Source organism: Melanaphis sacchari, unplaced genomic scaffold (assembly GCF_002803265.2).
Source record: "Melanaphis sacchari strain LSU unplaced genomic scaffold, SCAv2.0 Contig596_pilon_pilon, whole genome shotgun sequence".
Taxonomy (NCBI): Eukaryota; Metazoa; Arthropoda; class Insecta; order Hemiptera; family Aphididae; genus Melanaphis; species Melanaphis sacchari.
Window position 1 is genome coordinate 31,578 of NW_020271419.1, and position 19,600 is coordinate 51,177.

Consider the following 19,600-nt stretch of genomic DNA (forward strand, 5'->3'; position numbering starts at 1 on the left):
TTATAATACGAACACTGTGAAGAAGTGTAGAATGTAGATAATTAAAGTAGATCAATTTTCGTAGATTATTTTTAGACAATTGTAGATACTCGTTATATCGCTGTATTACAGATAAGCCATACAAGGTACCTACACATGTACGGTTAATAATCGTCAACTATTCAGTTGTTATATGATATTTGTGAGTGGTACATGTACATATATTTTAACTATTAGGCAGTCGCTTTATTTCGCGGATATTACATCATGGATCAATGGTTAAAAACTGGTACCGTTAGTAAAAGGAAAACAACAGAATCAACCACTCCTATTCGAAACACTCAAGAAATGCCGTAATTGATTAATAATTTTGTCGAAGAAAATCCTAAGAAAAAATATACCACAGGTTAGTGATACTAAGATAAGAAAATATAGTGAAGAATATTTGTCCTTTGGTTTTTCATTTGTTTTGATTGAAAATATCGCTAGACCTGAATGCGTCATTTGTGGAGAAGTACTATCTAATGGCAGTATGAAGCCTTCACTACTAACTCGTCATTTAAATACTAAACATTCAGATTTAAAGGACAAAAATATCACTTTTTTCAAACGTTTGCTAGAAAATAAAAATAAATGCAATATGCGTACTTACCTTTCTACAGGTAGTGCCAACGAAAATGCTGTCGAAGCTTCTTTTCAAATTAGTTATTGTATTGCTAGAAGTGGTAAAAATCATACCATCGGCGAAAATTTGATTTTGCCAAGCATTAAAGCCGCAGTTTCTTGCATGTTTGGAGAAGACTATGTCCATAAAATAAATGCTATCCCATTATCAAATGATACAGTCAGTCGTAGAATCAAAGACATATCTGATGATATTGAAGAGACAATACTAAAAGATATCCATGACAGTCCATTATTTTCCATTCAGGTTAACGAGAGTACTGATGTCGCACAATTAACTGTTTTGTTAGTAATTGCAAAGTATTTAAAGAAAAATGAAAGCGTAGAAGAGCTTTTGCTATGCCATCCTCTTACTAAACGCGCAACAGGTGCAGATATTTTTCACGCAATTGATTTTTATTTCACTGAAAAGAGTATAAAGTGGTCCAAGTGTTGTGGTTTAAGTACTGATGGTGGTAAATCTATGTCTGGTTGTTACTCTGGTCTCCTTACGCGTGTCAAGGCAGTAGCCCCCCTGGTAAAGTGGACTTATTGTTGCATCCATCGACAAGCTCTTGCATCGAAACCTCTTCCAGTTGATTTGAAGAACGTTCTGGATGATTCTTGTAAAGTGGTCAACTTTATCAAGTCTCGTCACACAAACTCCAGAATATTTTCATCATTGTGTGAAGACATGGGCAGTTTTCACAAAACCCTCCTTCTTCATACTGAGGTTCGATGGTTATCATGTGGTAAGGTTCTTACACGTTTATTTGAACTTAGGCATGAAGTTCAAATGTTTTTTGAAGACCATTCTTTTCAACTTTCATCAAAATTCAACGATCACGAATGGCTTCAAAAACTTGCATACTTGTCCGATATTTTTTTGAAACTAAACACTCTAAATTTAACTCTTCAAAACAGTGCACTGACAACATTTCAAGTCACTGACAAAGTAGAATCTTTTGTTAAAAAGTTACAGTTTTGGAAGTCGTGTATTGAGAATAATCAACCAGAAATTTTTGAAACACTATACGATTTCCTCTGTGAAACTGATATGATCCTATCACAAGACATCAAAAAACAAGTTATTCAACATTTGAATGGACTCATAGCAGCTTTTGAAAAATACTTTCCTAAATGTGGAAAAGAAGACCACTGGATCGCATTCCCTTTTAGTGAAAACTATTTCAAAACTGCAGTTTTATCAGTAAAAGAAAAAGAAAAACTGATAGAACTGAAAACGGATTCTTCACTTGAGGCAGCATTTGAAAAGAAATCAATTATCGCGTTTTGGGTTGATATCAAAGAAGAATATCCTGAGCTATCATGCAAAGCACTCAATGTTCTGCTACCATTCACAAGCACTATGTTGGTGGAAAGGGCCTTTTCTACGTACACGTTCATAAAAAATAAGTATCGTAATAAACTGTCTGTAAGTTCAGACTTACGGGTTTATTTATCGAGTGTAGAGCCAGATTTCAAAAAATTAAGTTCAAGCAAACAAGCTCAAGGTTCACATTAAAATAAAATTGTTTAGTTAATATTATTATTATTATATACTTTGTTTGGCGCAAGCTAATTAAAATAAATAAATATTTCAAAATTTTCCTTAAAAATTATTATTAGTATTATTATTATTTTACATTATTTATATTCAAAATTGATATTTGGGGTCCGTGAATTAGTGGTGAGTGGTAAAGGGGTACGTGAATGAAAAAACGTTGAGAACCACTGTTATAGAACAAAAATAATATACACTCGTGACAGTCGATGATAACGTCACAATTATCATGAAATCGTATTATACGGGCCGAACCAAGCGTATTAGATTATTAAATATCTATTTTTAAACATTTGCTTTTTGGCTTATCGGAATAAATGTGAAACAAATAATATAATGAAACAATCAAAATACGATTAGTTCTCGTTTATATTTTGTAATCGTGTGATCAGATCAGATACTGGCACAGGGGCGTCATTTCAACTTTTGAAAGGGTAGGGCAACTGATTAAATTTGCCGACTTCATAATATTTAAAAAATTATGGTTATCTATATATTTAATATGTATGGACAATAGACCATCAACAAAATATTTTTTTCGGAACAAAACATGTAAGGATTAATGAATAATGATGTCATGATGATAAACAAATAACATGAAACGTTTCAATTTACCCAATTAAATAATAATATTAAAAATAGTACAACATTAATTTATTTACTTATCCTATAAGTTACCTATAAAGTATCAATAGATTTAATGGAATAATAATATAAATCATATTAAATAAATACTTAAAATTGAATTATTTGTACATTTAAAACTTTTAAGAACTTATTTATAAAAACATAAAATTGTATGTCCAATATAATGCATTATATATTATAATATTGCATTACAATATTAGAGGATATCTTCGATTCTTAATATTAGCAAACATATCAACAGCTTCTTCTAAGTTTACATGACTTGCATACTCTCCTTCAACATTTATTACCATTAAATCACTCAATCTATCATCCCCAGTTGTACTTCTTAAGAATGATTTAACGCGTTTCAAAGAAGAAAAAAATCGCTCATTTGTAGCTGTAGTGACAGGCAAAGTTAATAAAATAGTCAAAATTTTTAGTGTTTCAGTAAAAGCACTTGGAAGTTCCGACAGAGTTTTAAGTATAAAATGAATATCTGGTTTTTGCATATTTGTTCTTTCAATGAGGGATTTAGCTGTAGAAAATTCAGAAATTATAGATATATAATTAAACTGAAAATATTTATAATGGTTGATGAAATTTTGAAGTTTTGTAGATTTTGAATTGAAATAATCTTCACTAGAAGGATTAAAAATTTCAGAAATCATTAAAATTTCACATGTTTCTTCGGAAAATCTGTTATCCATTTCTATGGTAAATCTAAAAAACAAATAATAAAATAATAATTAATATTTATACTACTCGATTATATTGTTTAAACTACATTGTATTTAACATTAAACTCTCAAATACCTGTCAATTACTGTATATAATAGTTCAATTTTAATTGATGGATTTGTTTGGCCTGCTGTAGTTGTAACATGATATTCATTTAGATTTTTATTGAAATGTTTTATTCTTTGAGGTCTTAGTTCACTAGATGGCTCTTCTATTCTATTTTTCACGGCTTTGTCATGAGCCAATTTTTCAATAGTTATCCAAACACCATCAGAAAGCATTAATAGTAAATTTTTCTTTGTACATTTAATCAAATTAATAGCTACTGGAAGTAACAATGAAGAATTTTGTAACTCACAAGATGCACAATGTATAACTTCTAAGATTTTTTCCATAGTACAAAGAATTAAAATAAAATTGAATGATGAAATTTCTTTTAAAAGGCCTGTTGACAATATTCGAGATTTTTCATCACTATCATTTTGAAGAATATTCAGTACTTCACGTATTTCAGTACACGTTTTTCAGAGAATTGTACCAGTACGACCAACGCGTATCAACTAAACGTTCCAGGTGAATAACATCTAATTTTTTTTTTTTTTATGAACTTCCACAAATAATTCATATTTTGTTTGCCCATTCATCAAAAATTTGTATAGACTTTGAACAACGTTGAAAAAATTAGTAATAATTGAAAGACTGCTAAGAGTGTGTATGAGACAAAGATTTAAGCGATGTGCGTAACAATGAACATACAGAGAATGAGGTACAATCGCCTGAATTCTTTTTTGGACACCAGAATATGACCCGCTCATCACATTTGCTCCATCATAGCACTGTGCTATACATTTATTTATATCCAACTTATTTTCTGAAATAATTTTGATTATTTCATGAGATAAACTTTCAGCGTCAGATTTTTTCATATGGTAACAGCCAATTGCACTTTCGTGGACATTATAATCAGAATCAACAAAGCGCAGTACAAAACTAAGTTGTTCTTTTTTTGAAATATCTTTGGTTTCATCTACTAATATTGTATATACACCAATAGATGATATTTTACTAAGAATATTTTTTCTAGTACAACTAGCTATAATGTGAATTAAATCATTCTGATACTCTGGGGATGTATAGTGTCCATATCTTGACTTAAGTTTAACTGCCAGTGATTCGTCAGCAAACATTTCTAATAATTGAATAAAATTGCCTTTATTATTGGAATTGTCAGTTTCATTGTGTCCCCTAAATGCTAAACCTTGTTTAGCAAGAAAGAGTGTAGCTTTAAGTAAAAACATAATATGTTTACGGTTTTCAGTTATATCTTGTACTCTAGCTACATTTAGAGAATAAGAAATTGATTTTTTATTATTATTTCTGATTAACATATAGTCATTCCAACGCTCCATACAAATAATATGTCTTTTATTATGAGAATGGCTAGTGAATTTTTTTCTTGGTTCTTTCCAGCATTTTAAGCCATAATCTATGAATGGAATGTTACCTTTAACTTCTCCAGGTGAAATCATGTGAGCAGTAAAATGTCTACACGGAAAACAATAGACTGAATCATTAATGATAGAGTATTCAATCCAACGATATAAACTATACCAAGATGAAGAAAAATGTCTTTTATTGGTTAATGGAAATGCTGCAAGTTCTGGTTGAGCAGGAGGATCATTTTTTGTCAATGATAAATCAAATGGAATTTCATTTTTAAATCCCTAAAAATATTACATGAGTGAATAGAATATTATTTTTAATATATAAACTTAAAATTTACATTTTTAATTTTTTTTTTAAAATAGTGGCTTTAATGAAATTTTAGATACCTAATGTTTCTGTTTTACAAAGAGAAACTACAGATTCACAGTCACAGAGGTATTACTTATAGATATAATTAAATTTACCATTGATCCAGATGTAATTGTTTCTGATAGAACTGACATAGGAGAATTCTGAATTTTTTTATCACATGTAGTATTAGGGAAAATAGGACATTCCTCTTTGCTAGACTTAAGATCAGTATCAGTCTCTTCAGTCTGAAACAAATTATAAAATAATTCCACATTAAAATTAAATGCATGATGTTCTGACTACATGGCATATACATAATAAAGTAATCATCAATTAAATTTTAAGTAATTATAAAATATTACTTCATGTATTTTTTAAAATTTGTAATATCTAATAATTCAGTTATAAATTAAATTAATTTATAAAAAATTTCAAAAAAAATAAATAAATAGGTATTAAATAAATTAAATTTACCATTAACTCAGATGTAAGATCACTCTTTATTAATCTGAAATAAAATATAAATCATAAAATAATTAAGAAATATAATAAAAATACATAATATAAATAATTAAAGAAGCCAAGTAGGTTATAAAAGTAAAATTATTTAATAATTACTTGTGTTTGGAAATTTGTCGAGCTAAGTCGAAAGGATTATTTGGTGCTCCACCATGCTTTACCCGTACACGTTTTCCTCCATGTATGTTATTTTCATGTTTGCTACGATAGTCATCGTCAAATACACTGCCACAAATCAAACACTCTAGTTTTATTCGTTTTCTTTTTTTTGAAGAAACTTTAGAATTCGAAACTTCACTAATTTTAAACTTAATGTTTTAATAATTTAATTACAAAATAATAATTCAGATATGAATATTCTAAGGTATAAAGCACGGTATAAAGTAATAACTAATAACATTAATAGTAGTAATACCAGAGAACAGATGAAATATTATAATACCAGTTAAATACTAATAATACTAGTTAGTAGTTAATGATTAGATCGTGGAAGTCGGCAATCGGCGATCGATATTATCAACACAAACAATTTGTTGTATATCTATTTTTAGAATTTTTCTAGATATTCCATAGAAGTATTTCGCGTAATAACGATTGTCGTAAGTTGAGGAGGAGCCAGTGTTTCCCAACATATTAATAAATCGTGAATGTGTATTTAAAAGAGAATAATATTATCTGATTTCTGAGTATAAAATAGTAAATACAAATTTACTATTTAGTATTAACCGATTTTAGCATTTGATCATCGGACAAAGAATTGCCGACTTTTTAAAAAATTTTAGAGTAGGGCATTTGCCATAGTCTGCCCCCCCCCCCCCCAAATGACGCCCCTGTACTGGCAAAGTGGCAAAGACTGAAGGCTCTGTAATATTAATGGTAAGAATAATGGAATTATACTAATTTGTAAAAATTATCATGTATTAAACGTTATTCAAATTGAATGTAGAAAAATATGAATAAAACAAAAAAACCAAAATTGTCCGGTTTTGCATATCGTTTAGCAAAACAAAAAAAAGAACTGCAAGAAGATGGAAAGAAATGTCTGAAATTAACAGATATGTTTATTAAGTGCGGTAAGTTATACTAAACATTTATTTTGTACTAAACGTGTTTTAATTTTACATGATAGGATATTATGCTATTTTTATTAAGTACTTAACTCATTAAATTAATTCTATTAAATTATTATTTATTATTAGGGTATTATTAGTTTCTTTTACAAAACTAAATTTTGTCTATGTATTGACAAGTATTGTCGTTTGTATTCTTTTATTTTATATATGTAGTTATTTTGTGCGTTTTTTTTTATATCTAATGATTTAATAATACTTTATTAATATAAAATATTTTTAAAGTATTAATCACAAAACAATAATTGATTTGATTTTGATTTTAAAATAATAATTTATATAATTCTTTATTCTTATAGGTCAAACAAGTTTAGGTGCACAAGAACATTCAGCAGTGGAAGTTGAAGTTATTAACTCTACTTTTCATAATGAAGTACAGAATGACACGTAGAGAGAAGGTATTAATACATAGTTTCTAGCAAATTTTACCATATTATATTCATACTAAATGTAATTTTGACTTGTTTATATTTAAATATTGTTATAGGAATCCAATTTCTTTTTAAATAAAAATATCTAATAGGTTTTTATTTTATGTTTTTTAAAGAAAATTCTGTAGATGTTTTGATTGATGTTCATGCTGAAAATGGTGCAAAGAAAAGTATGGAGGTAGAAAAAAGGAATGAACCTGATCCACACCATAATTATTTTATTCGGCTTAATGAAAATGGTCTTGCTGCATATTTACAATATCATCCGTATCAACCGCAAACAAATATACCATTTTCTGCAGCCAAAGCGTATACTAGAAAAGATGGAGGAAATCGTATGTGGGTAACTTTCAGATCAGAAAACCCTGCTATATTTTGTAGTTTATGTATTTTGTATGGTAAGTATACTGATAATAATACATTTATACATGGTATAATGGATTGGAAGCATTTATACAACCGTATTGAAGAACATGAATGTTCAAAATGTCATAGAAACAGCGTAGATGCTCACATACTTAGAAAAAAACATGGTTCTGTTGACCATCTTCTTACATATGGCCAAAGGGATTTGAGAAAAAGTCAAATTATTAATCATCGACAAATATTGAACCGGATAATAGATGTTGTGAAATTAATTGGAAAGAGGGGTTTGAGTTATCGAGGTAAATCAAATGAAGCTGCATATACATTAAAAGATGAAAACTTGGACCATGGTATTTTTTGGAAATAATTACATTATTGGGAAAATATGACTCTACATTAAAAAGTCATCTTGATACAGTTATTAATAACAGTCAAAAAAGTCATGATCGTGGGTCGAAGTAAGAGGGAGGAAATATTACTTTTTTGTCGAAAACCACTGTTAACTATGTTATATGATTCGCTCGCCGTACTCCGTGGCGTTATGTGCGCGCTCTCTCATTCTACTGTGTTTTTCTTTTTTTCTAACCTTTTATGTGTACTATCATCTCAAGATTTATACCAATCGACTAGTTGCGTCAATCCAGGGCTAAATCTGTTGTCCAGTTTAAGCCCTGTACTGTTTCAAACCCAACAGCGACCAAAATTCGGTAATTTTAATTTTAATTATAATTATCTAATCGTTTTAAAATATTTCTTATCTCTTGGAACTCCCCGGCCCAGCCGGTGGCTGTTCCAGTCTTATCGCATTTTATAATGACCGGTCACGCCAATAGACCGTCTTCGAGCAGCTCACTCACTAATTCCAAGCAAAATATTAAAAATAAATCAAATCCACTAAATAATAATGTGAATTGTATACAGAGTGCTTCAAATATATCAAACACCTCAATTGATGTTTTTTTCGGACGACGTAATTGTTGATCCTGATTTCAAAGTAGTTAAAAACAAATCCAAACGTAACCTCTCTCTTCAACCAGTTCAACCGAAAATACCGAAACAAAGAAACCAAAACCTGTCTTTATCAGCACTAATAGATTCAATCTTCTCCCTTCACATGATATCGAAAACTTTATGGGAACAGAAGATACTCAAAAAAACCACTCTAGCAATGCTGATGATCAAATAAATCATATTCCGTTACCCCCTCCAATATTCGTACGCAATGTTTCTGATTTCATTGAACTACGCAATCAATTAATAAAGGTGATCGGTTCCCAAAACTTCAGCTTTAAATCATCATCAAACAACTTGAAAATTATCACTACCAACCATGACTTGTATAGAGAGGTTATTAAATATTTAAAAACAGGTAACGCCGAAAATCATACATATCAAGCTCGTGAAAACAAAGCATTTCGTATTGTAATCCGTAATTTGCACCCTTCTACTTCAACTTCCGAAGTAGGTGCTGCCGTTGAAGATATCGGCTATTCTGTCCGCTTGGTTACAAATATATTTCACAAAGTCACCAAACGTCCCCTTCCAATATTTTTTGTTGATCTTGAACCTGTTCAAATCAACAATGAGGTATTCAAATTGACTTCATTGCTTCATACTAAAATCAAGGTAGAGGAACCCCACAAACGACGTGATATTATACAATGTTCTAATTGCCAAGAATATGGTCACTCAAAAGGATACTGCGCATATCCTCCTAGATGTGTTCGTTGTGCTGATTTCCATCCCACTTCACAGTGTACTCAATTAAAAGATACGCCTCCAACCTGTGCCTTATGTAGAGGCGACTACACGGCAAATTACCGTGCCTGTTCAGTCCACAAAAGCTTACAACGTTCAAACTTTAAATCAAACAAAATTTTTAAAAATCATGTAAATAACAACTCAATTGTTAACAAACAGGAACTGCGATCCAGTGATAGGACCCACTCTTCCCCACCCAACATCACAGATACCAAAACTTTTCCTAATCTTACCAATAATTCCCAGAAGCATAGTTTTCCAAGTAAAACATATTATCAATCCAATCCCCCCGATAATATACCAAACAATCAACTATACTCTTTCTTAACAGTGTTCAAGCAACTAATTTATCCCCTTATTCAATTGCTTACCGCTGTAATAAATAAACTTATCCCAAATAATGATAAATAATCAAGCCAACAACAATTCTCTTAAAATCATTCTCTGGAATGCTAATGGTCTTAAACATAAAGAATCCGAATTTTTAAACTTTCTTATCGAAAATCAAATCGATGTAGCTCTTATCTCTGAAACCCACTACACAGAAAAGTCCAAACATTTTTTCCTGGATTTAATATCTACTAAACCAATCATCCGGACGGTACTTCACACGCGGGTTCCGCAATTCTAATTTCTTCTTCAATCCAACACCATCCTCTACCGTGTTTTCAAATCCCCACTGTCCAAGCAACAAATATTTCAATTTCAATAAGCCATACTCCTATAATTTTTCAGCAGTATACTGTCCTCCTCGTCCAAGTATATCTCAGTTCCACTTAGACCAATTTTTATCCTCACTGGGGCAATTTCATAGTCGGGGGCGATTTCAACGCCAAACACCCCTTATGGGGTAGCCGTGTTGAAAACTCTAGAGGTCGTCTATTTTATAATTCCATTCAATCGAAAGGGTTTTCAACCATTTCACCCCCTGTTCCTACTTATTGGCCAACGCATCAGAATAGACAACCCGATATATTGGATTTTTTTATATCATCAATCCTCAACCGTATAACTCACACTATTCAAAATATATGTGATCTTTCCTCCGATCATTCACCTGTTATGCTTAACTTTAATGAACTCCCAATTCAAATTTCTCCTCGCCCCTCCCTTTCCAAAGGGCCAGTTAACTGGGAAAAATTTTCTTCAGCCTTAGAAAATTGCACAAACCTAAAAATCCCCCTCAAAACATGCAACGAAATAGAATCTGCAGCCCAACAATTAGTTAGTTCAATTCAATCTGCTGTCTATGAGAGTCTTATTCTCCTAATCAGAATTCCAATTGAAAAAAAAAAAAACCTTATCTCTTACCTCCTAATATAAAACTTTTAATCGCCGAAAAACGTAGGGCCCGCTCCCGATGGCAAAGATCAAGATTACCTTCCGATAAGTCAACCTTTAATAACCTATCCAACACCATTAAAAAACAAATCCAAAAATTTAAAAACGACTTTTTTTGAAACAAAATTCAAATCTATAAACACTCAAAATGGTTCATTATGGAAAACCACTAAAAACATGCTCAAATTAAAATAATTCTCATGTCCTATTAAAAAATTAGACGGTTCGCTTGCCCTATCAGATCTTGAAAAAGCTAACCTTTTTGGGGAACACCTATCGAATATTTTCATACCTCACCCCGATATCATTCCTAGTAACACACAGTTAGTAAAAGTAAATAACTTTCTTGACACTCCTCTACCTATGTCTCTTCCTACCAAACATGTCTCTCCAAATGAAATTGCAAATGTGATTCAAAGTTTATAGCCCAACAAATAACCAGGTCATGATTTGATAACCAACAAGATTTTAAAACATATTCCTAAAAAAACAATTATTTTGTTAACTTATATATTTAATTCTATGTTAAGATTGTCATATTTCCCTATCATTTGGAAACTATCTATTATTATATTTATACTTAAACCGGGTAAACCCCCCAATTTAGCAATTTCATATAGACCAATTAGTCTACTCCCTGTGCTCGGGAAACTATTCGAAAAGTTCATTTTGAAAAGGTTAAGACCAATCATGGAAACCCATAAAGTAATACCTAATGCACAATTTGGATTTCGTACCAAACACTCTACTATACAACAAGTCCACAGACTAGTCGATACAATTTCTTCCTCCTTTGAAAATAAAAATTATTGCCCGAGAGTCTTCCTTGACGTAGCTCAGGCCTTTGACAGGGTTTGGCACCCAGGTTTACTCTATAAACTAAAATTATTCCTCCCTGCTACCCTTTACTTACTTATTCATTCATATCTTGAAAATCGATCATTTAAAGTTCGTCATGGTAATTATTTTTCAACTCTCTTTTCTATCCTAGCAGGAGTTCCGCAAGGAAGTGATCTCTCTCCCGACCTGTACAATATTTTCACTTCAGACATCCCCCAAACTCAAAACACCATCCTAGCTACCTACGCCGATGACACATCTATCTTATCCCCAAATAAAGACCCGTTAGAAGCATACAATGATCTTCAACTCCACCTCGATCATATTGAAAAGTGGTCCACAGACTGGAAAATTAAAATCAATCCAGAAAAATCAGTGCATGTTCCTTTCACTCTAAATAAAAAAAATATGCCTCCTCTCTTCCTCTAAGGAGTTTCAATCCCCTCCTTGACTGAAGTCAAATATCTTGGTATTATCTTAGATAAAAGACTAACATAGGGCCCTCATCTCAAATCCAAAAGAAAGATACTAAATAATAGATCTCATTTACTACGCCCTATACTAAATTCTAAACTTCCTCTTCACAACAAAATACTTATTTACAAGTCAATGCTAAGACCTATTTGGTCATATGAAGTCCAAATATGGGGATGTGCCAAACCTTCACAATTAAGAACAATTGAAGCATTCCAATCAATTTCCCTCCGTATAATCACGTCTGCTCCTTGGTATGTCTCAAATCTCACTCTCCACAAAGACTTGAACATAGTATCAGTTGTTGATTTAGTTAAAACGCACTATAAAAGGTTTCAGTCCAAATTAAATCCACACCCTAATCCACTAATTGCCCATCAACATACAGTCACAATCCCAGACAACCCTCTTCGCCTTCTTAAAAGACGTTGGTGTCGTGACCTTTTAATTTAAAAAAAAAAAAATTTTTAGAATTTAAAATTAGTCGTAATGCCTAGAGGGTATCACTGGATAGCTTCCCTCACTCCCATAATCATGTCAATTTGTATATTCACCCATTTGCTTATTGTAATTTTCTTTTTTATCAAATGTACATATCGTAAATGTAATTATTTTCCAATTGAGGGTATCCACACTGGTGGACCTCCCTCCTCACGTAATATCATGTTGTCTTTTTTTTTCTATCTATGTTACCAAATTTACTTATTGTATATAATAATATTACAGATTGTAAATATACTTTTGTTTAAAATAATAAAAAAAAAAAAAACTATGTTATAGATGCAATCAACCAGTTAATCAAATCTAAAATATCTTCAGAAGTCAACAAAGCTGGTATGTATTCTGTTCAATTAGATACTACACAAGACATTACAACAGTGGATCAATGCTCTATTTTGCGATACATGAAAAATGCATCAGTACAGGAACGATTGGTAGGTGTAGTTAAGTGCACTGGTACCAAAGGAATTGACTTTGTTGATATCTTAATGAAGCTTTTAAAAGATTTAAATATAGATCCAAATAAGTGTGTTGGTAATTCCACCGATGGTGCTTCTAACATGCAAGGAAAATATAATGGGTTCAACAAAAAATTAAGTGAAGCTACTAAAGGACAGGTGCATATTTGGTGTTATGCACATGTTTTAAATTTAGTGATGTGTGATACAACTAATATTTCTACTTCATCAATGTCATTATTTGAACTTATCCATGAATGTGCAGTGTTTTTCTAAGACTCGCATAAAAGAATGGACAAGTGGACTGAAAAAGTTTCTCAAAAAAAAATTAAACTTAATAGGAGATAAAGCCTTGTGTAAAATATTTGGACGTTTTAATAATCCTGATGGTTCATAATACATAGATTCAATAATTATTTTTGAATAAGTCATTGCAAATGTTAAGTTAAGACCAGAAGCAAGGTTTAAGACTAAATACTTACTCGAAGGACTTTGCAAGTATGAAACTGTAATTACCGCCCAAATATTTTTACGAATTTTTGAAAAGACTACTCCCTTATCACTATACTTGCAAATCAAAGGAATTGATTTTCTTAAAGAATATGCATAGGTACAAGAAACGTTTAATTGTTTGAAAACCTTTTCCAGAGATTTTAAAGAAATTCAAAATGCATCACAAAATGTTGTAAATTGGGGTAATCAAAAATTATTTCTTAATTATGACACAAATTTATCTTTTAGTGAAAATTTACCATCCATACGGATTAAAAAAAAAAAAGATTATTTTCCTATTAGGCAGAAGACAATCATGTGACTGACCCATTATTGTCTTATGAAATAAATTCGTTCAATATAATAATGGATACAATTACCAACAGTTTTGAAGAAAGGTATGCAGAACACGGAACATTATGTGAAGATTTCTCATGTCTTGACCTTAAAAATTTCCAAGACCATTCAGAAAATGTACAGCCAACTGTTTTAAAACAGGTATTTGAATTAATTTCACCATTTTTGTCTACATTAATATTAAATGATCTTCAAGTTGAGTTAAAAGATTTTCGTTCTAAATGAAAAAATTTAAACAAAAGTATTCAAACAAATTATTCTGAGTTAACAAATGAAATGAAAGATAATTCTGATAGCAGTGATGAATATCAATATGAAAAATGTAAATTAAGTAGTAACAATCACGATGAAAGCAGTTGTAATAGTTGTATTAATTGTTGCTACAAGTTAATAGTGCATTATAATTTGTTTAGTGGGGCGTATCCTGGATTATTTATATGTTATAAATTAATTTTAACTCTATCAGTTACGCAAGTATCTTGCAAACGTTCATTCTCAAAATTAAAAATATTAAAAAATGCTTTAAGGAATTCATTAACACAAGAGCATTTAGAATGTTTCATGCTTATGGCCTTAGAAAAAGGTATTTTATCAAATCTTGATAATGAGGATATTATTAATATTATTGCAACAAAAAGTATTTTACTTCAAAAAATGTTACTTTTTTAATTTTTAAAAATGATATTACATTTTAATTTTAATAATTTTCCTTCTTTGTAAATAAATTAAAAACTATGTTTTATAATATTAATATATTATATAAAGTATGTAATTATTTTTTTTAAATACAGTTAATAATATTATGCTACTTATGAATGTTAAGCTTAGTGTGACACCATTTTTAAAAAATGTAATTTTTCAAAAACTTAGTTATTATATTATTAATTTGAATTATTTTATATTATTCATCATTCATCCATAACTAATATCTATGTAATTGGGTTTTTACTGTTTTTAGGTTTCATTAGAAAAAGAGTTTTGGTGTCCCTGACTGTATACCATTTTTAGAATAATTTATGCCGCCCCATTAATATTTTCCCGGCAAATTTTTTTTTTTGCCTATCCGCCTTTGGTCTCAACTGTACTAAAGTTCTGCGCACGCCCATGTATACGTGTGATTTGTTTTAATATAATAATAAATAATGTTCTACTTACCAACTACTTTTTTCTCAGACTCGGACATATCATTGAAATTGGGAACAAATTTACTTATGACTGCTTCCCACGCATTGCGCTTCGTGCTTTTATTACTGTAGTCGTCATGCTTTAGGTCCCAAATAACGGACCAGTTTTCTATTTCACTAATGAAATCTTCAATATTAATGTTTGCACAATCAGATGCCATTGTTTCAAAATATAAGAGCTAATAACATTGACAGAACACAGCACTCAGGCTGATAAATAAAGACTGAAATTGATAATAATTGAAATCGTTTGATCAAACACGGATTAATCGCGCTACTAACGCGCTACCGACGTGCTACCAACGAGCTGCAAAAATAGTTGTGCGATTGCAGTCACGTGTGAAACTCCCAATCTAAAAATACGTTTTATTACGAGAAGCACGACTTTTAGACACTGCGTTCTGCGGCGAAGTCAACTACTGACACCGTCTGTAGCGCTTCAAATCAGTGGCTGTGGTCGTGTATGAAACCATCTATATTAACTAATTTTTTTCCAACAGCAGAGCTTCTCAGTAGCGCTGCCGAGTCGCTGCGTGTAAAGCGACCCTTAGGTGTACAAAGTATATCACAGAAAAAGTCATCGCTACAATTACAACCGCTATCATATTTTATAAATAACCAATTTTTATTTTCGAAATTCTGCGTATTTGGTCGAGTATTATTTATATAATAATTGAGGCAGTAAGCACAAATAACATATTACTTATGTAGCACCTTACACTATCATTATTAACACTTCATCAAATGAAACTTTATTTAAAATTATCTCAGTTGCCATCGTATGATACCATCGAACACTCATCGAACAACTAAATTCGTGGTATATCAAAAGAGAAAATTTTATTTTAAACAAAATAATACAAAAAAAAACAAACAATTGAATCAAGTCAATCACGCGGTTTAGTAACGTTGCATTGCGGGAGGTGCGTATCATTGGGTGGAGGTAGAAAAGAAGGTTCGAGTTGTGAGTGAGCGCATAATGCCGGGTTTACACGCTCCGTAGTACTTGTCACTAGCACTAACCACTTGAACACTATCTACTGTTGTTCACTCGTGAATACTCAGTAAGTAGCAAGTAAACCAAACGTCACGATGGACCGTCATCTTTTTTTAAAGAAAATGTTTATCGTTGCCGCAATCGCATGCTGGGCTGTCTTGGAGTCGCCATTTAAACATCATATCAGCGCAACGGCCATGGCCTGTTCGAAGACGATTTAGTACAGACCATTCATGTCTAGGCAGTTCCATACCCATAACTCCTTGATTGGGGTCCATCACCAGATTTTTGTTTTTGATTGGTAAAGTAGAGTTAGTCCATTCATCGCACCAGCACTTTTTGGTTTCAAATCCTGATCTTATTAGGTCTTTAGCTGTCTTCCAAGGCGGTTTCCTTGACCTTAGTCTGAGTGCTGGTATATCTTCTAATCTTTCAGCTAGCAGTGAGTTCCTCCTATCTTCGGCTTTTCTGATAGTATTAATAAGTTTCTGCTTTCTTCGTAGGTCTGGTGGAGCTATATTGGTTAGAACTGGTAGCCATTGTAACTGAGTGGACTTCACCGTGCCGCTAATCACTCTCATTACGCTATGCAATTGTGTGTCAACTGTTTCCACGTGTGCACTATTACACCACACTTGGGCACCGTATTCAGCTGCACTGTATGTTAGCGCCAGTGCTGCTGTCCGTAATGTTTTAGCGCTAGCACCCCATCCTGTACTGGCGAGTTTTTGAATTAAATTGACTCTGGATCGTACTTTCTTTCCAGTTTTGACAAGATGTTCTTTAAATGTGAGCGTACGATCCAGTGTTATTCCCAAGTATTTCGGCGTGAAGTTGTGCTTTAATTGTACTCCTTGGAATGTCACTTTCAACTCTTCTCTAGCCTTTTTGTTGTTTAGGTGAAAAGCACATACTTCAGTCTTGGTAGGGTTTGGTTTTAAACGCCATTTAGAGAAGTATTTGTTCATCGTACTGAGGTCTTCAGTAAGTGCTTTCCCGCCATCCTCTAAATCAGTGCTTTGATAAGCAATAGCAATATCGTCCGCGTATTGGAACTTAAGCCCTTTCGTAACAGGTAGGTCATGTATATATAAGTTAAATAGAGTCGGGGCAAGTACCGAACCCTGGGGAAGACCATTAAGTATTGTGCGCCAATTGTTTTCCTTATTACCCAAAAATACTTTGAAGCGGCGGTTCGTGAGCATTCTATCTAGGAGTGTGAATAATTTCTTGCATGGGGTGACCTTGGCGAATTTATTCAAAAGACCGTCTCTCCATACTGTGTCATACGCCGCTGACAAATCAATGAACGCTACACTAGTTTTAAATTTCCTTTGGAATCCAGATTCTATTAGAGTTGTGAGCGCTAGCACTTGCTCCTCACATCCTCGGTATTCCCTAAATCCAGCCTGTTCTATTGGTATCACGTCTTCGATATATGGTTGTATACGTTCTAAAATCATTCTTTCCAAGATCTTATACGTAACGCTCAGTAATGATATAGGTCGGTAATCTGCGGCTTCGTGACCATCTTTCCCGGGTTTTAATAACGCAATCACTTTCGCTCTTTTAAATTGTTTTGGTAGTTTTGCAGTATCTATAATATCATTATAAAACATAGTTAGCCAGGTATGAGTTCCCGGTCCTGCGAATTTAAAAAACTCAGAATATATCCCATCGAAGCCCGCAGCTTTGTTTATTTTGGTTTTCTTTATTGCGTTGCATACATCATTTTGTGTAAAAGCAGCGTCCAGTGTTGGATGCGGCATTAGCATTTTCCTGTGATTTCTTAATTCTGTTTTTATTAATCGTTTATGCTCTTTGTCTACTGAAAGTTTTCCAACGCTTTTTAATCTGGTTGCTACACTATTTGGTCTTAAGGTATGCTGACCTTTCGTGATATTATTTGAGGTGCCTAATTTTTTCATTAGGCTCCATGCTTTATGGCTGGAGTGGGTAAAGTCTAGATTTTCTGTCTTTTCATGCCATCTTTGTTTTCTTATTGAGTTTAAGTTGTTAATTAATTCATCCGCTATGTTATTATCTTTTGACCTTTGAAACTCCGCATACAGTTCATTACACGTTTCGTCCCAGCCTGGGATGAACTGCTTCCTGAAGCCCCTAGGAATGTGCTTTTTCGCTATCATTTTTATCGCTCCCACGAATCGATCATAACACTCTGCCTTTGCTGGGATCCATTGTATTAGGTGATCTAGTTCCTTGGCGAATTCAGTCCAGTTGGCTTTCCTGAAATTCCATCTTGGTTTTGGGATTGATCTAATTATTGGAATTTTTAGGCCATATTCTAAGACCACCGGTCGATGCTGGCTGTGAGGAAAATCACAGAGAATACGGCGTGATGCCAGTTGTTTACTATCATTTGGAGGTTTCGATATTATGCTTAGATCTGGCGTGTACTCCTTCAGCCACCTTGCTGATCGAAAAGTTCCCTTGTCCTTTATGCTGAAACCATAAATCACATAATAAAGGAATGCCAGATAAGGAAATTCAACCGGGGCATCGAAGGAATCCACCGGAATAACACCGGAAGCAGTAAAGTGGATAAGGGAACTGGATGTACACCTGTAACCTGTAAACTGTAACGCATTGTTATGTCATATTATATTATATATTTATAAAACCTTAACCTTTCTAATCTAAATTTAGTTAAATTATGCTTTATGTTTATATTTTATTTTATTTTATTTTATTATTTTATTGTTTAATTTTGCTGTAAATGATTTGTTAAGCCATACGAATAAATAAATAAATAAAGAAAATGTTTAAACATTATGCCAACGTTATAATATTGATACAAGAACTTGAAAACGAATAAGAAAATGGTTGCTGAGACGGGATACCCTTGATAATTCAGTTGGAATTTTAAGAGAACTTGTTACTGAAGATCAACTTGAGTATAGAAGTTTTATGAGGATAACACCTGACCAATTTGAATTTCTATTACAAAAAATACATCATCTAATACAGAGAGAAAATACAATTATAAGAACTGCAATCCCTGCAAGGATAAAATTGGAATTAACTTTGTCTTTTTAGCTACGGATAATAGTTAACCGCAGTTTATCACACTTCTTTAGAGCAGCGGTTCCCAAACTTTTAGGATCACGGAACCCTTAGGAAATAGTTTGTGTTTTGCGGAAACCTAATGTCTTTACTTCCAACTCAACTCCATTTTTTCTAAAAAAAAAAAAACTACAAAAAATATTTTAATGATTATTGTTAATTACAATTAGTTAAAAAACAATTTTCAATGAAAATTTTATTTATTTAAATAACAAACATTTATTATTTAACTATCACAAATATTTATTTTTAAAAAACTATAATTAATTAGATTTTAAAATATATATTCTATTA

At 32.0% G+C, this 19,600-nt stretch overlaps 3 protein-coding genes across 3 annotated transcripts; 2 read left to right on the forward strand and 1 right to left on the reverse strand.

Moving 5' to 3' along the window:
* Positions 1-246: 246 nt before the first annotated feature.
* Positions 247-2,167, forward strand: LOC112599998 (zinc finger BED domain-containing protein 5-like). The gene is made up of 2 exons (XM_025347126.1): positions 247-273; positions 359-2,167. Exons 1-2 carry the CDS (start codon positions 247-249, stop codon positions 2,165-2,167), a joined length of 1,836 nt encoding a protein of 611 aa, XP_025202911.1.
* Positions 2,168-3,042: 875 nt separating this feature from the next.
* Positions 3,043-6,522, reverse strand: LOC112599999. Its single transcript, XM_025347127.1, has 10 exons — positions 6,418-6,522; positions 5,990-6,198; positions 5,846-5,879; positions 5,463-5,616; positions 4,662-5,138; positions 4,479-4,604; positions 4,331-4,415; positions 3,650-4,048; positions 3,477-3,556; positions 3,043-3,371 (listed from the first exon to the last, which is right to left on the reverse strand). Exons 1-10 carry the CDS (start codon positions 6,520-6,522, stop codon positions 3,043-3,045), a joined length of 1,998 nt encoding a protein of 665 aa, XP_025202912.1.
* Positions 6,523-12,368: 5,846 nt separating this feature from the next.
* LOC112600001 (zinc finger MYM-type protein 6-like) lies at positions 12,369-13,468 on the forward strand. The gene is made up of 2 exons (XM_025347128.1): positions 12,369-12,660; positions 13,014-13,468. Exons 1-2 carry the CDS (start codon positions 12,369-12,371, stop codon positions 13,466-13,468), a joined length of 747 nt encoding a protein of 248 aa, XP_025202913.1.
* Positions 13,469-19,600: the final 6,132 nt, after the last annotated feature.

Excerpts from the sequence above, each read along its gene's own strand:
- LOC112599998 (XM_025347126.1), top strand. The coding sequence starts at position 247 with ATGGATCAATGGTTAAAAACTGGTACC. Across the intron at positions 274-358 it reads AATGGTTAAAAACTGGTACC|AAAATCCTAAGAAAAAATAT; the intron begins GTTAGTAAAAGG and ends ATTTTGTCGAAG.
- LOC112599999 (XM_025347127.1), bottom strand. The coding sequence starts at position 6,522 with ATGTTGGGAAACACTGGCTCCTCCTCAACTTACGACAATCGTTATTAC. Across the intron at positions 5,617-5,845 it reads ATCTTACATCTGAGTTAATG|ACTGAAGAGACTGATACTGA; the intron begins GTAAATTTAATT and ends AATTTGTTTCAG. Across the intron at positions 4,049-4,330 it reads GCGATTGTACCTCATTCTCT|TGATGAAAAATCTCGAATAT; the intron begins GTATGTTCATTG and ends TCAAAATGATAG.
- LOC112600001 (XM_025347128.1), top strand. The coding sequence starts at position 12,369 with ATGCTAAGACCTATTTGGTCATATGAAGTCCAAATATGGGGATGTGCC. Across the intron at positions 12,661-13,013 it reads TCTTCGCCTTCTTAAAAGAC|ATGCAATCAACCAGTTAATC; the intron begins GTTGGTGTCGTG and ends ACTATGTTATAG.